This window comes from Lampetra fluviatilis, chromosome 28 (genome assembly GCF_964198595.1).
Source record: "Lampetra fluviatilis chromosome 28, kcLamFluv1.1, whole genome shotgun sequence".
Taxonomy (NCBI): Eukaryota; Metazoa; Chordata; class Hyperoartia; order Petromyzontiformes; family Petromyzontidae; genus Lampetra; species Lampetra fluviatilis.
Genome location: NC_136302.1, coordinates 11,888,538 through 11,902,530, shown reverse-complemented (window position 1 = coordinate 11,902,530; position 13,993 = coordinate 11,888,538). Strand labels below are relative to the sequence as shown.

General features: G+C 56.4%; 1 protein-coding gene across 2 annotated transcripts in view; it reads left to right on the top strand.

Moving 5' to 3' along the window:
- The first annotated feature begins 2,442 nt into the window (after positions 1–2,442).
- Positions 2,443–13,993, top strand: part of LOC144942796 (uncharacterized) — a 38,531-nt gene continuing 26,980 nt past the window's right edge. The window contains exons 1-2 of one of the 2 annotated variants that reach the window (XM_078869738.1): positions 2,443–2,598; positions 3,171–4,373. In XM_078869738.1, the coding sequence (XP_078725864.1) occupies positions 3,231–4,373 (1,143 nt within the window). In that variant the 5' untranslated portion in view covers positions 2,443–2,598; positions 3,171–3,230. Of the gene's footprint in view, positions 2,599–3,166; positions 4,374–13,993 lie in introns of both variants that reach the window. The other variant, XM_078869737.1, reaches the window with a different exon arrangement.

Sequence of the window (13,993 nt, the reverse complement as noted above, 5' to 3'; positions counted from 1 at the left end):
AACATCGAGAAAAGGTAAGGCAAAGTCACTAAAATAAATAAAGTTGGGTCGCGGTTGGACAGGGATCATCGACTACTTGATACTGGTGACGGAACGCCAGCCAAATAAGTACACACACCCACTGCGATCATTATCAATCCGCGCATGCACGGGAGGAGCGAGAGGGATCGCGGTCGCATCGCGAGCCAGTTGACGGATGGAGGCGAATTGGGGAGGCCTCCATCCAGCAGCGCATTGAAGAAGGCCCATGATGATGATGAATGCGCTCTGGACATTAATTAACATCATGCTAATCCCTCACATTAACATAGCCACTTCCGTGCCCTCGTTGAGGAGGCCGCTCTCCTCCTAGCTTACAGTTCCATGCTAATTTCTCACATTAACATCACTAGCCCCGGCCACTTCTTTATGACCATTGAGCTACACCCATTTCAAACCTTTTAAAACAGTCTGCCTCAGCAGCAGAGCACGCTTTCCCACCTGATGACGGACGCTTGTGTTGCGCCCGAAACGTCGTGATTTATTTGATTTCATACCCACGTGACTTTACCGAAAGAACCAAAGAGTATTAATTCTCAACCTCAATGCTGCTGGGGGGTTGTGTTGGGGTCATTCGAATCGAGTCATCTCGGATGAACCCTCGAACCGTGACCCCGAAGTCCCCCCTTCTCTCTCACCCCAACAGCGGTGCCGGGGGTCCCCACGCCGCCAGGAGGCGCCAGTGAGTAGCGCTAGGCTCAGATCGGGGGTCCCCTGCTCATCACGTCTCATCCCTACGATCCTATGGGGTCCCATTATCATCCTTTTGTCCTTTGGGTCCCCGACTCGTCGCTTATGGCTGTGACCCCTGGGAGTCCCATCACACCCCTACGATCCATGGGGTATCTAATATCATCCCTATTGCCCCTGAGATCCCCATATTAATCCTATAACCTCCTGTATGACCCCTGGATCCCCTTCTCATCCCTGGACCATCGGGAATCACCTTCTGATCTAATTGTATATGTATAGAGCACGTTCACTCTAGGAACTTCAAGAAACGGTGACACGGAGTAGAATGCTTTAGATGGCAGTGGCGTGCTACAGGAGTAACCGCAGCGATCGAGGGGTTGTTGGCGATCACGTAAGGGTAGGAAAGAGACGGGAAGGAGTGGAGGGGCGAGGGGGGGACGAGGAAGCGAATGGGCAAGAGAGAAGAGGTCACCCCTGGGTTCCTTTCTCTATAACCCCTCCAAATCCCCTTCTCATCCATATGACCCCCTAGAATCCCGCTATTCCATCAGTATGACCCACTCGGTCCCCATCTAATCCTGGTGATCCCTCGAGATCCCCTTCTCGTCCCTATGACCCCCTAGGGCCCACCTACCCACCCGTACTGCTGACTGTGGGGCGGTCCCTTTTCTCATCGCCTCTGACACAAACGGGGTCCTCCCCTTCACATCCCCAAGATCCCTTTCGAGGTCCCCATCTCACCCCTTCTCATCCCGGTAACCTCCCCATGTCCCCCCATCTCACCCCTTCTCATTCCCAGGTCCCCCCATCTCATCCCCGTGACCCAGTGTGGTCCGCACGTCGGCCGCTTAAAATAGCAAGAAGCTCGGGATGTCCGTTTCCCCAGGCGGGGTGGAGGGGGGGCGGGGCTGGCGGGGGGGTTGGTGGAGGGGGGGCGGGGCTGGCGGGGTGAGGGGCGGTAGAGGGGGGGGTGGTGCCGGCGTCTGTCTGGGCGCCCGGAGTCTGAATGAGACGATTCACGCGACGGCGGGAACATGAATCAACCACAAACGGATGCCCCGCCCCCTCTACCCCCCCCACCCCCCAAAACCCCTCCCCTCAACTCCCCCCAGCCCCGCCCCGCTACCACGCGGCCACGGCCCCTCCCCCCGCCGTTGCCATGACGCGGGTGTGGAGAGGTGGAGGAGGTGGGTGGGGGTGGCCGGGCGAAGGGCGGGGCTGGTGGGGAGGAAGGGGGATTGGGGGAGGGGGGGGCCGTGCACGCTGCCGGGAATCGAGAGCGTCTCCCCCCCGCACACACACTCCACCATCCCCCACACGCCCCGCCCCCACCCCTGAACCGCCCCTCCCCCACCAGCCCCGCCCCTCCGCCTGGGGTTCAATGCCAGAGGCGCGCGGCGGGGTCCGAGGAGGCGGCGAAGGGGGGAGGGGGAAGCCGCGGGGAGAGGGAAGGGAGAGCGCGGGGAGAGGGGGGAGAGAGGGAAGAGAGAGCGAAGGGAGAGGGGAGGGAGAGGGTAGGGAGCGGAAAGGGAGAGGGGGGGAAAGGAGAGAGAGGGGGGGAAAGGAGAGAGAGAGGGGGGGAAAGGAGAGAGAGAGGGGGGGAAAGGAGAGAGAGAGGGGGGGAGGAGGAGAGAGAGAGGGGGGGAGGAGGAGAGAGAGAGGGGGGGAGGAGGAGAGAGAGAGGGGGGAGGAGGAGAGAGAGAGGGGGGAGGAGGAGAGAACGCGCAGAGAGAGCGGCGGCGTCGGTGCGCGGTGCGCGGCAGCGGCAGCGGAGCGCGAACCGAAAGGAGACACGGAGAGAGTGGAGAGGAGAGTGGAGGGAGTGGAGTGGAGAGGAGAGAGAAGCGAGAAGGAGCGAGAGACGAGGTAAGAAGGGACGCGCGGAGTGACTGGGGATAGACGCGGGGACCCCCAGGGAGGGAGCGAGCGAGAGAAGAGGGGTCCGAGGGGTCCGAGGGGAACACGAGGAGGAGGACGAAGGCGAGGACGAGGAGGAGGGCGGCGATCTCCTCCCCGCGCCACGGGGACCCCGCGCGGGGTCCCGGGGAGACACGCGGAGAGACGCGTGGGGGGGGGATCCCTGGCGGAGGGCGCCGCCGCCGCCGCGGTCGCCTCGCCCGGCAGCCGCCTCCTCTTTGTTGCGCAAGGAGAGGGTGGAGGGGGGGTCTTGATCTCTCCTCGTGTTGTTGTTGATCCCTCGTGGTGTTGGTCCTTCTCCCCCTCTATCCCTCCTCTTCTCACATCGTCTTCATCTCCTGTTGTCCCTCGACCCCGCTACTCATCACCATGCCCCACACTTCACCGACCCGACTCGTGATCCTGTAAATCTCTCGTGCTCATCTCCGCATCCGCCTCTCTTCCCCTCCTCATAATCATCGCCACCATCACCACCCACACCGCCTCTTCACCTCCTCAACCCCCCCCCCCACCCAAGGCAGGCGTCGTCGAGCCGGGAGCCCCCCAAACTTCTCCTCCCGGGCCCCCCACCACTCCAAGCGATGGAGGAGGCGGCGGCGGCGGCCGCTGCTGCTGCGGCCGTGGCGTCGGAGCAGTTCCAGGCCCACCCGGGCCTCAAGCAAACCCTGCGCCAGTTCCACCTGAGCAGCATGTCCTCGCTGGGGGGGCCCGCAGCCTTCACGGCGCGCTGCGCCTACGAGCTCATCTCGCGCAAGGACGCGGCCGAGGCCCCCGCGGGCCTACAGAGGCCTCCGGCCCTGCCGGGGCCCCTGCTGGTGCCGCCCGACAGCTCCACGGAGCGCTGCGGGACCCTGCTGGAGGGCGAGAACATCACCTGCTTCGTGGTGGGCGGAGAGAAGCGGCTGTGTCTGCCGCAGATCCTCAACACGGTGCTGCGAGACTTTTCGCTGCAGCAGATCAACCAGGTGTGCGACGAGCTGCACATCTACTGCTCGCGATGCACCGCCGACCAGCTGGAGATCCTCAAGGTGCTCGGAGTGTTGCCCTTCGCGGCGCCCAGCTGCGGGCTCATCACCAAGACGGACGCAGAGCGACTCTGCAACGCGCTGCTCTACGGCTGGGCCAGCCCGGCCGCGGGCCGCAAGGGGATGGGGGCCGCGGCGGCCGGCGGCGGCCTCGGCGGTGGCCTCGGAGGAGCGGCCGGCGACGGCGTTAGCGGCGGGGCCGGCGGAATCGTCGGTGGTGGTGGCGGTGGTGGTGGCGGTGGGTTGGGAGACTGTTCCCCGCCCGGTGGTGGTGGTGGTGGCGGTAGCGGCGGTGGTGGCGTGGGCCCAGCGCTTATCCGTCCTGACAAAAGCATCAGGATCTACCACGAGTGCTTCGGCAAGTGCAAGGGCCTCTTCGTGCCCGAGCTGTACACGCACCCGGGCGCGGCGTGCGTGCAGTGCCGCGACTGCCGCTTGCTGTTCCCACCGCAGCGCTTCGTGGCGCACTCGCACCGCAGCCCCGAGAACAGGACGTGTCACTGGGGCTTCGACCCGGCGCGCTGGAGGCGCTACCTGCTGCTGAGCGAGGAGTACGCGGAACGCGCCGAGCGGGAGAGGATGCGCGGCCTCCTTGACGCGCTCAAGGAGCGCTTCGAGCCGCACGGAGCGGCGGCCGCGCACGCCGGCAAGAGGGCGGCAGCGGCGGCCGTAGCAGCGGTGGCGGCACTCGGAAGCAAGGTGGGGAGTTCACACGGTGGTGGTGGTGGTGGTTGTATGGATGGTGGTGATGGCTGTTGTGACGGCGGTGGTGGTTGTGGTGGTGGTTGCATAGATGGTGGTTGTGGTGGTTGTGGTTGCATGGATCGTGGTGATGGCTGTTGTGACGGCGGTGGTGGTTGTGGTGGTGGTTGCATAGATGGTGGTTGTGATGGTGGTTGTTGTGGTGGTTGTGGTTGCATGGATGGTGGTGGTGGTTATCATTGTGGTGAGCTTGGTAGTTGTGATGTTAATGGTGTGGTGGTGGTGGTGACGGTCATGGTGATTGTGGTGTATGTGTGGACTTCTTTAGCACCGTAAGTACTAAACCGCGCTGATCGGAGGTGCGGTTGTTGTGGCGGTGGGTTCTGGTGGTGGTTCATGGTTGTGACCGTGATGGTGGTGGTTGGGACAACCGTGATGGTAGTCGTGGTGAGTGCTGTTTTGACAGTGGTGGTGGTGATTGTTGTGTCTGTGCTGTTTGTTGTTGTGATGATGTTGGTGATGTTTTCATGGCACACACCCTGGCTACGTAACAGTAAAGAGATGACGCTCTCTAACTATAACACATCTACGTAATACACACCACATTACACACACATATACACCCAAACACGTGGTCACGACACACCTATACATCTAAGTACAGTTCTAAAACACTGGAGCACACACACAGGCACACAACACACACATCCAGAACGCATGGCTTCAAACACATGCCCCCCCACACACTTAATCACTGACACACACGCACACTTGGTGTTTGTCAATATCGACTATTTTTGAAGTATGCACAGGCAGCAGAAGATATCAGAAAACATAATTAACTGTTTCAGGTGGTTAATGGTTGGTGGTGACACGAAATGAGTACAACAATGAGCCTACAAAATAAATACACACACGGCACACACACCACACATACACAAAAAACATCCAAACTATACGCTGTACACCTCAAATACACGCAACGCGCCACACATACACACAAGTATCTACACAAACACACAGACTTGTATAAATACACACGGCACACAGACACAACACTCGCCCCATACACACAAACCACACCACCCTATACAAACACACACACGCCCTGCACCCCCATACACGGAGTGTTGGCAGCTAGAAGGGCATGGTTTGGTTTGTGACAGGGCCGTTCAAATCTGTACACAGTGTACTGGAACTCGTGACCCGGGGTGTTGTGGGATTCTGGTTGTTGCAACAATTTTTATGTTTGTGACTTGGGATGTTGGGACTCGGCCCTTTAGCAATGCTGCTTGGTTGGGGGCCTCTGGGGAAGTCGGTAACTTGTTGAAACTTTTACCTACTTGGTTTTGACCTCGTGGTGTCACGATCGTGGTTGTGATGTGGTCGATGGTGTTTGTGTGAATACCGCGGTGGTTGTGATATTACGATGGTTGCTTTTCCCTTTGTGGCTCCCAGCGTGGTTTTGATTGTTACCTGTGGTTGTAATTATCGTTGTGGTTAGGAGTCTGGTGGTGGCTGTGTTTTGTTGTGATAGTTATTCTCGTGGTGGTGGTGGTGGTAGTGGTGGGTGTGATTCTCGTGGTTGTGTTTTGTTGTGATAGTCTCATGGTGGTGGCGGTGGTGCTTGTTGTGGTTAAGGCGCGGGCCACATTGCAAAATCCGGGACTGAATGCGCGCGGTGCTCCCTGGGAGGAGGAGGAGGCGGCGGCTGTTGAGTCACGTGGTTTCGATCAGGGCGGTGTCACGTGACCCGGCTTAGGGAGTCGTCGGGCTGAGGACCAATCACGTGGTGTGGGTGAGGGGTTGGGTGTCGTGGGTGAGTGTTCGGTGATGGTGAGCGTCGTGGGTGAGCAGAGTGTTTGGTAAAATGAAAGGTGTTGTAAAGGGTATGTTGGTAAGGAGGCTGGTGAGGGTGCATTGTTTGGGTGAGTTAGGTGCGTAGTGCGGATGAGTGTAGTAGTGTTAGGTGAGTGTAGTTATTGGTGAGTAAGTAGTGAGTGGGTGAGATTCTTTGGTTCTTTTCGGTTAAGTCACGTCTAAAAATAAAATAATAAATTAAAATAACATATTACGACGTTTCGATTGCAACACAAGCAATCATCATCAGGTATAAAAGAAATAGCAACAAAAATCTAACTAGAAAACTAGACAGACATACAAGCAGACAGACATCACAACGGCACACAGAGAGAGGACACAAATCGGCACAAAGAGAGGGGTCGTTTCTGTGACGGTCCCTTAAATATAGAGAGGGGGGGGGGCGGGGACGGAGAGAGGGAGGGGGCAGAGAGAATTAGCATATCAATGAGTGTACGGCAACGTACTGCTGTTGCAAGTAAGATGACAATGTGGAACGGGCACGCAAGCTTGAAAATTAGGAGACAGGCACACGAAAATTAAATAACCTAGCAAAATATCGAAATGTGATGTAATACAACACAGAGAGTCGGTTAACACACAATTAACGCATAGCCTGGTTGATTACGTGTTTCAAAATTTGCTAAGTTAGAATTTTAAGTGTGAAAATTCCTCTCTTTGGAATTTCGTAATATGTTATTTTAATTTATTATTTTATTTTTAGACGTGACCGAAAAGAACCAAAGAATAATTCCTGCAGTCACGAAAGCTCCTAAATTAAGAGTGGGTGAGATATGCGTGTTAGGGGTGGGTCAGTCGGTCATATAGTGTGTATAGGGGATGGTGCCGTTGGTCGAGACTGGTTACGGAATGGCAGTCAGAAGGAGAGTGCAGGGCCAAGAGGGATGATATCAGCTCGCCTGCGGGAGTAATTAAACTAAACATTTTTTTTATATAACTAGGTAAGGCCCACTGAGCTATATAGATATTTTTCAGAAGCGACCTGGCCACAAATTATGTGGAAATTTATATCAGCCAAATACTGTAAACGCATGTTGATTCTAAATATGGAGGGAAAACCGGAGGACCCGGAGAAAAATGCATGCAACCTCAGGGTAAACGTGCAAACTCCAGATATACAACAGGCGTCAGGGTTGAGATTGAACAACCCACGACCGCCTGCATACCAGCTGAGGTAGTTAACATCTGGCTACTGTGGCATTGCAACCCTGCGGTTGGTGGTGATGACATTCAGCAGTGAAGTAGACCATGGCTCATGCTGGGCCCCAGGTGAGACTGCGACACAACACTGAGTTCCGTTAGCACAGAAGTCAGGGCCCAGTGAAGAGAAACCACACAGATTGGCCCCCTGAAAACGATGGGCTGACGTTTGGCAGTCCATAGGGGACACAGACAGGTTGGAGCCCGTGAAGACATGGATCCAGATCGGGCACCTGAAAACTGTGGGACCCAGACTGGGGTCACAGAAACACACAGATATTGGACTCGAGGGGACACGGATTGGGCCCCCGATCTCCCCCCACCACCCATCCCACCGCTCTTCGCACGGGACCCGCGGGCCCTGCAGGGAAAGTGGCCGTAAAAGGCCGCGGGGCGCCGCGACGCAGGAAAGTGCTGGGCGGCTCCCGCTCGCTTTGTGCGTCTAGACGGGCGCTGTGCCGCCTAATTAAGCCTCAATGATGACGCCTCACGCGGCAGGGGAGGGAGAAGAGCGTGTTGGAGAGAGGGGGGGGTACTAATAGTGCGTGGTAACAGCTACCCCCCCCCCCGCACCCCACACACACAACGCGCTTCTCCCCATTTGAGATCATTAACGGAGATCGCAGATCCCAGGAGGTGGTTGGGGGTTGTACTGTACTCCCACGGTGTACCACTGGGGAGGGGCATGGGCTTGGTGGTGCTTTGTGGGAAGAGAATGAGAGATGGAGAAAAGATGTGGGAAGATGGAAGAGAGTGGTTTGTAGATGTGGGAGTTCACGTGGGTGGGGATGGAGAGAGATGGGGGAGGGAAGGTATATGCGGATGGAGAATGAAAGAAAGATGATGTGGGAGATTGGGAGGAGGGTTTATGGATAGAGAAATTGAGAGTTTATTTGGGATGGGGAGAGAGTTTTAGATGGCAGTGGGGGGGGAGATGTAGCGATGTCTACAGGAAGCTGGAGAGTGGGAGCTACCGAGGGGTTGGTTGTCGTGTAATCTGATGTGGCTGTGTGGTTGTCTGGGGCTGTCGCGTGTGGAGTCGCCGTGGACACGGAATGGGGAAGTTTGAGGCGTCCGAGCCCCGCGGTTCCCCGTCTCGTCGGTGGGGTGAGGGGGTGAAGTGAGGGAGGGCTGTCTGGCTGTCCGAGGGGGTCGGCACATGCAGTCTACACCGCATGCAGTCTACACAGATCACTACAGTCTATACAGTATCTGCAGGACATAGTTTGCTGGACATCTCTAAAAAATAGTGTGTATATAGCTCATATGATTCCTCCAGTAGAAATATTCTGATAGTCAATGCTACAGGCAAACACGTCCAGCCTGGGTCGTCCAGGCAGGGGTGAGTTTGGGGGGTGAGGCTGGATGATGCCGTGTGAGGTGGGCTAGGGATGTGAGTTTGTAGCAAGGACGGGTTTGAGTGAGGTAAGGCTGTGCGTGTGGTGTTGAGTGGTAGTGAGTGTAGCGGTTAGCGAACATCAGTGACGCTTATCTGAACCGTTCCTGGGTCGACTCAGCCTCAAATGTGTACCTGGTGCGGTGTGTAAGCATCGTCACTGGGGAGACAAAGGCGGCCGGGCGTCGTGTTGGCCACTCCACCCATTCGTGTGCCGTTTCGGCCTTAACATGTGCTCGCTTACAGCACTTGCCCCGACACTCCGTGAAGTCTGTACGGGGGGAGATTTGTCTTTTTAGTAGGGGTGAGTTAAGAGTGAGTCGAGGAGGAGGAGGCTGCTGCTGGTTGGCGGGTGGGGTGAGCGTGCGAGCGAGGAGGAGAGGGAGGAGGAGGAGAGGGAGGAGGAGGAGAGGGAAGAGGAGGGAGGAGGAGAGGATGGAGGAGGAGGAGAGGAAGGAGGAGGGGGAGGAGGAGGAGAGGGAGGATGAGGAGGAGGAGAGGGAGAGGGAGGAGGAGAGGGCTTGGCGAGACGTCGCTACAGCTGTGGATGAGGAAGTGGGCGCCGCCAGACGGAGCGGGATGCGGTGGAGCCCAATCCGGTCGGTGCGGCGAGACGCGGGGGGGAGGGGCGGGGGAAGAGGGTGAGGGGCGGGGGCGACTCCCCCTCCTTTAACCCCTCCCTCAACTCCACCCCTCCGCCACACACGGGGGGTTTGGTGGCTGTGTCTGTGGTGTGTTTCTGATTGGTTGTGTCTATGGTGTGTTTCTGATTGGTTGTGTCTGTGGTGTGCTCTGATTGGTTGTGTCTGTGGTGTGCTCTGATTGGTTGTGTCTGTGGTGTGCTCTGATTGGTTGTGTCTGTGGTGTGTTCTGATTGGTTGTGTCTGTGGTGTGCTCTGATTGGTTGTGTCTGTGGTGTGTTCTGATTGGTTGTGTCTGTGGTGTGTTTCTGATTGGTTGTGTCTGTGGTGTGTTTCTGATTGGTTGTCTGTGGTGTGTTCTGATTGGTTGTGTCTGTGGTGTGTTCTGATTGGTTGTGTCTGTGGTGTAACGTGTGCGCCCCGTGTCTGTGTAACTGGTTTTGTGTATCTTTATCAACGTGTCTGTGTGTGTGTGTTTTCGTGGGGAGCGGCAGCGTAGTGGTTAGCGCGATGCTGCGCTGCGAACCCGGTCACCCGCGTTCAATTCACACTCTCGGCCAACACCAGTGATGATTTTCTGAACCGGTCCTGGGCCTCCCCTAGATCGACTCGAACTCAAATATGTACCTGGTCCGGTGTGTAAACATCGCGACTGGGGAGACTAAAACATAGTGGTGGCCCATCCACCCCCTCCTGTGCTGTGCCGGCCTTCACAGGTGCTCGCTAACAGCACTTGCCCAAACAATCTCTTTAGGCTATACGGGGGATCTTTGTAGTTGTCAAATGGCTTAGACTATGTGTGGATACGTGTGGATACGTATCCCTTCATCCTCTCGGCAGTGGCCACGTGTCCCTTTGCCCATTTCACGTCTGTGTCTAAGTGTGTCCCTTTATCCACGTGTTCATTTGTCCCATTAGTCTCTCTCACTGGTCGATGTGTCCGCGTATCCCCCCTTTCCCGGCATCACTGCATTCAGTTCAGAGATAAGTGAATAAGAAAACGTGAGTGTATATTAAGAGCGTGTGTCGAGGAGTGTTAATCGGGGAGAAGTGTTAGACTGCGTGTGAATGAATGATTGTCAGTGTGGTGATGAGCGTTTGACAGTGAGTCATTGAATCAGCGAGTGTGTGTCGGTGTCTTGAGTCGCATAAGTGTACACAATTCTAATAAGTGTGTGAATTGATGTGTGAATTTTGCGTTGGTGGTGAGTATCATTTAAGTGTGAGTGGGATGAGTGTTTGAACGTTGCTGAGTTTGGATGAGTGTTGATTATGGTTCGGTATGTGGCTGGGTAGTGAGTGTGTGGGTCGGTATGTGGTCGAGTGGTGAGTGTGTGGGTGAGTGTACCCCATTCATTACTCAACTTCCACCAGCCCAGTTCGCCGAGGAACGCGAGGAATCTGAGCCTCTGACCACGTGCAGCCAATCACAACGCCTCGAATTCATCTGTAAATGAGCCCTCCATTGCGGCCTCTGGTTCTTGGAAATGAGCTCCACACAGACACGCTTCTCACGCACACACTCACACTCTGTATTACACTCACTCTGTATTACACTCACTCTGTATTACACACACACACTCATATACATATACAAAGACACTCACTAATAAACACACGTACATACAATACATAATTGCCTTAACAGACTTGGGGCAAGTTCTATTAATGAGCATTGTATACCCTCTAACAGTCTGTTGGGTTAAGTGCTGTTAGCGGTCACCGATGAAGGCCAGCCAGGCACATTAAGGGGGTGAGTGGCCAACACCACGCCCGGCCACCTTTGTTTCCCCAGTGCTGATGTGCTTGTTTAAGGCTGAGTCGACCTTGGGGAGGTCCATGACGGGTTCAAAAATAATCGTCACTGGTCTTGGCCGTGAGCGGGAATTGAACGCATGGGTCAGCAGCGGGTTACGTAATGCAGCGCGTTCACCACGACCACCGCATGGCAGCTCTCGTGCCAGGCTAGGTGCACATCCAGTGCCTCTACTTTGGATTAAATGAATAAATCGTTAGGAGATTGCACCATGAGGCCTCGATGTCAACATATAAACACCCATCCGGTCAGGTAGTCCAGCAGTGGAGCGAGCGGCTCGCAATTGGGAAGGTCGCGAGTTCAATTCCTGGTTGACTCGGCCCATAATCCCTGCAGGGTCGATAAAATATGCACCACTTTGTGGAGAAGATGAATCGGTGGTTGTATTATGGATGCTCTCTACTCGCCACCGCCATAATAATGTGGAGTTTCCGCAGCTGGCTCTGATTGGTTAAGGCATCTTCGCCACAGCCGCTCTGTTTGATTGGCCATGGGGGGGAGAGAGAGAGGGGGGGAGACAAAGGCGGACGTGAGTCGAGACGAAAGTGGAGCTTCGTGCCTCGGCTGCGGGGGGGCAAAGGTCGCCGGGCAGGCCCCCCCCCTAATCCCCCCCCTACCCTGGCCCCGCCCACCGCGCCGTCTGCCACGGCGGCTGCCGCGGCCCCCTGCAAGCGGGGGTTGCCATGGTGACGGGGTCACCGGGGTCTCTGGAGGCCACGGGAGAGGCCGCCGGGTGTCGAGGTGGGGGGGGGGTCGAGGTGGGGGGGGGGGGTCGCCCCGGGGGGCATGGGAGTGTCACCCCGCGTGTAGGGGGACCCCCTCGCCCCCCCACTTTGCCTACGTCTCCCTTCCCTGGGGTGTCTTCGTGGGGGTGGGGGGGTCCCCCTTTTGGGGGGGGGGTCCCTCCTTTTCCTGGGTGTCGGGCAAGACACCGGCGTGGAGCTGCTGGTCTGTAATGGTGGTGGTGGTGTCCTGTCAGGGTGTGCTGTACACACACGAGGGGGTTGTGTGGTATGCCTCGGGGTATTTGTGATGTATCGTGGTGTTCTGCCGTGGTGGATTAGAGGGGGGGGCGTTCGTTTGTCGTATACCCGTGGGGTGATGATGTATCTACACGTTGTGTGATGTCCTCCAGTGGTGGTGTGTATGGTCGTTGGGTGCCATGGTTTGGATATGCTGTGTGCGGTGTGGTGTGTGTGGTGTGGTGTAGTGTGTGGTGTAGTGTGTGTGCAGTGTGTGCAGGGTGTGGTGTGTGTGTGGTGTGGTGTGCTCTGTAGTGTGTGTGTGCTGTGTTGTGTGCTGTGTGGTGTGTGCTGTGTAGTGTGATGTGCAGTCCGTGTTGTTGATACGCGGCCTGGTGTACAAATTGCTTGGTGAACGCGGCGAACACGAGTTCGATTCCCACCGGTGACGAATATCTGAACCGGTCCTGAGCCTCCCCTTCATCGACTCTCCAACACCTCTTATATGAGTACTGTAGTGCGTTGTGTGTGTGTGTGTCACAACATCAGCACTGGGGGAGACAAAGGTGGCCGGGCGTGATTGCTAACTCACACCACACTTGGTGAAGGCTATGGGGGGGGGGTATCTTTGTCTTTGGGTGTTACACGTGTGGTGTGATGGCCAGAGATGTGTGTTGTGGATTAGTGGTGTGTGTGTGTGATCCGTGCTGGTGTGTGATGTATGCGAGTGGGGGGATCGGCAATGCGGGGGGTGATGTGGATTAGTGGGAGTGGAGCAGTCGTGTTGTGGCTGGGTCCCTGTGGTGTGCCCACCCCCGCTGCCCCGCTGTTTGCCAGATGGGGGGGGCAGAGAGGAGTGGTGGTGGTGTTGGTGGTGTTGTGGGGGGTACGTAATGCGTGAGGAATTCGCGTCTGGGCAGACTCTGAGTACAGCGGCCAGGCTGAGCGGGTGTGGGGGGCCGCATGACGACTACACACAGCTCCCAATAGCCTAAACACACACTCGTATATACACACACTCGTTATACACACACACTCATACACAAACTCATCATACACACACTCATACACACCCTCGTCATACACACCCTCGTCATACACACTCGTCATACACACTCGTCATGCACACACTCATCATACACACTCGTCATACACACACCGTCGTATAAACAAACCCTCATCATACACACTTATACACACACCATCATCATACACACTCATAAACACATACAACAAGGCAAAGATAGCCCGTGTAGCCTTCATAGACTGTAGGAGCAAGCGCTGTTAGCGAATTCGGCACCACGAGGGGGTGGGTTGACCAGTACCACGCCCGGCCGCATTTGTCTCCCCGTGTGGCGATGTTTACACACCGCACCCGGGTGCTCAGTTGAGGCTGATTCGACCTAGGGGAGGCCCAGGACCGCGCAAACCACTACACTACCGCTCCCCACCCTTTGTCTAAACACACACGCACACACTCGCACACACGCACATGCACACACACACGCACACACTCACTCACAAATGCACACGCACACACGCGCGCACATACACGCACTCGCGCACACACACATACACACTCGCACGCACGTGCACACACACACGCGCACGCACACACGCACACACGCTCACATACACACACACGTACACTACTATACACATCCGCACTCAGAGCCTAAACACACACGCATGTCTACACAGTCTCACTCGTAGCCTAAACA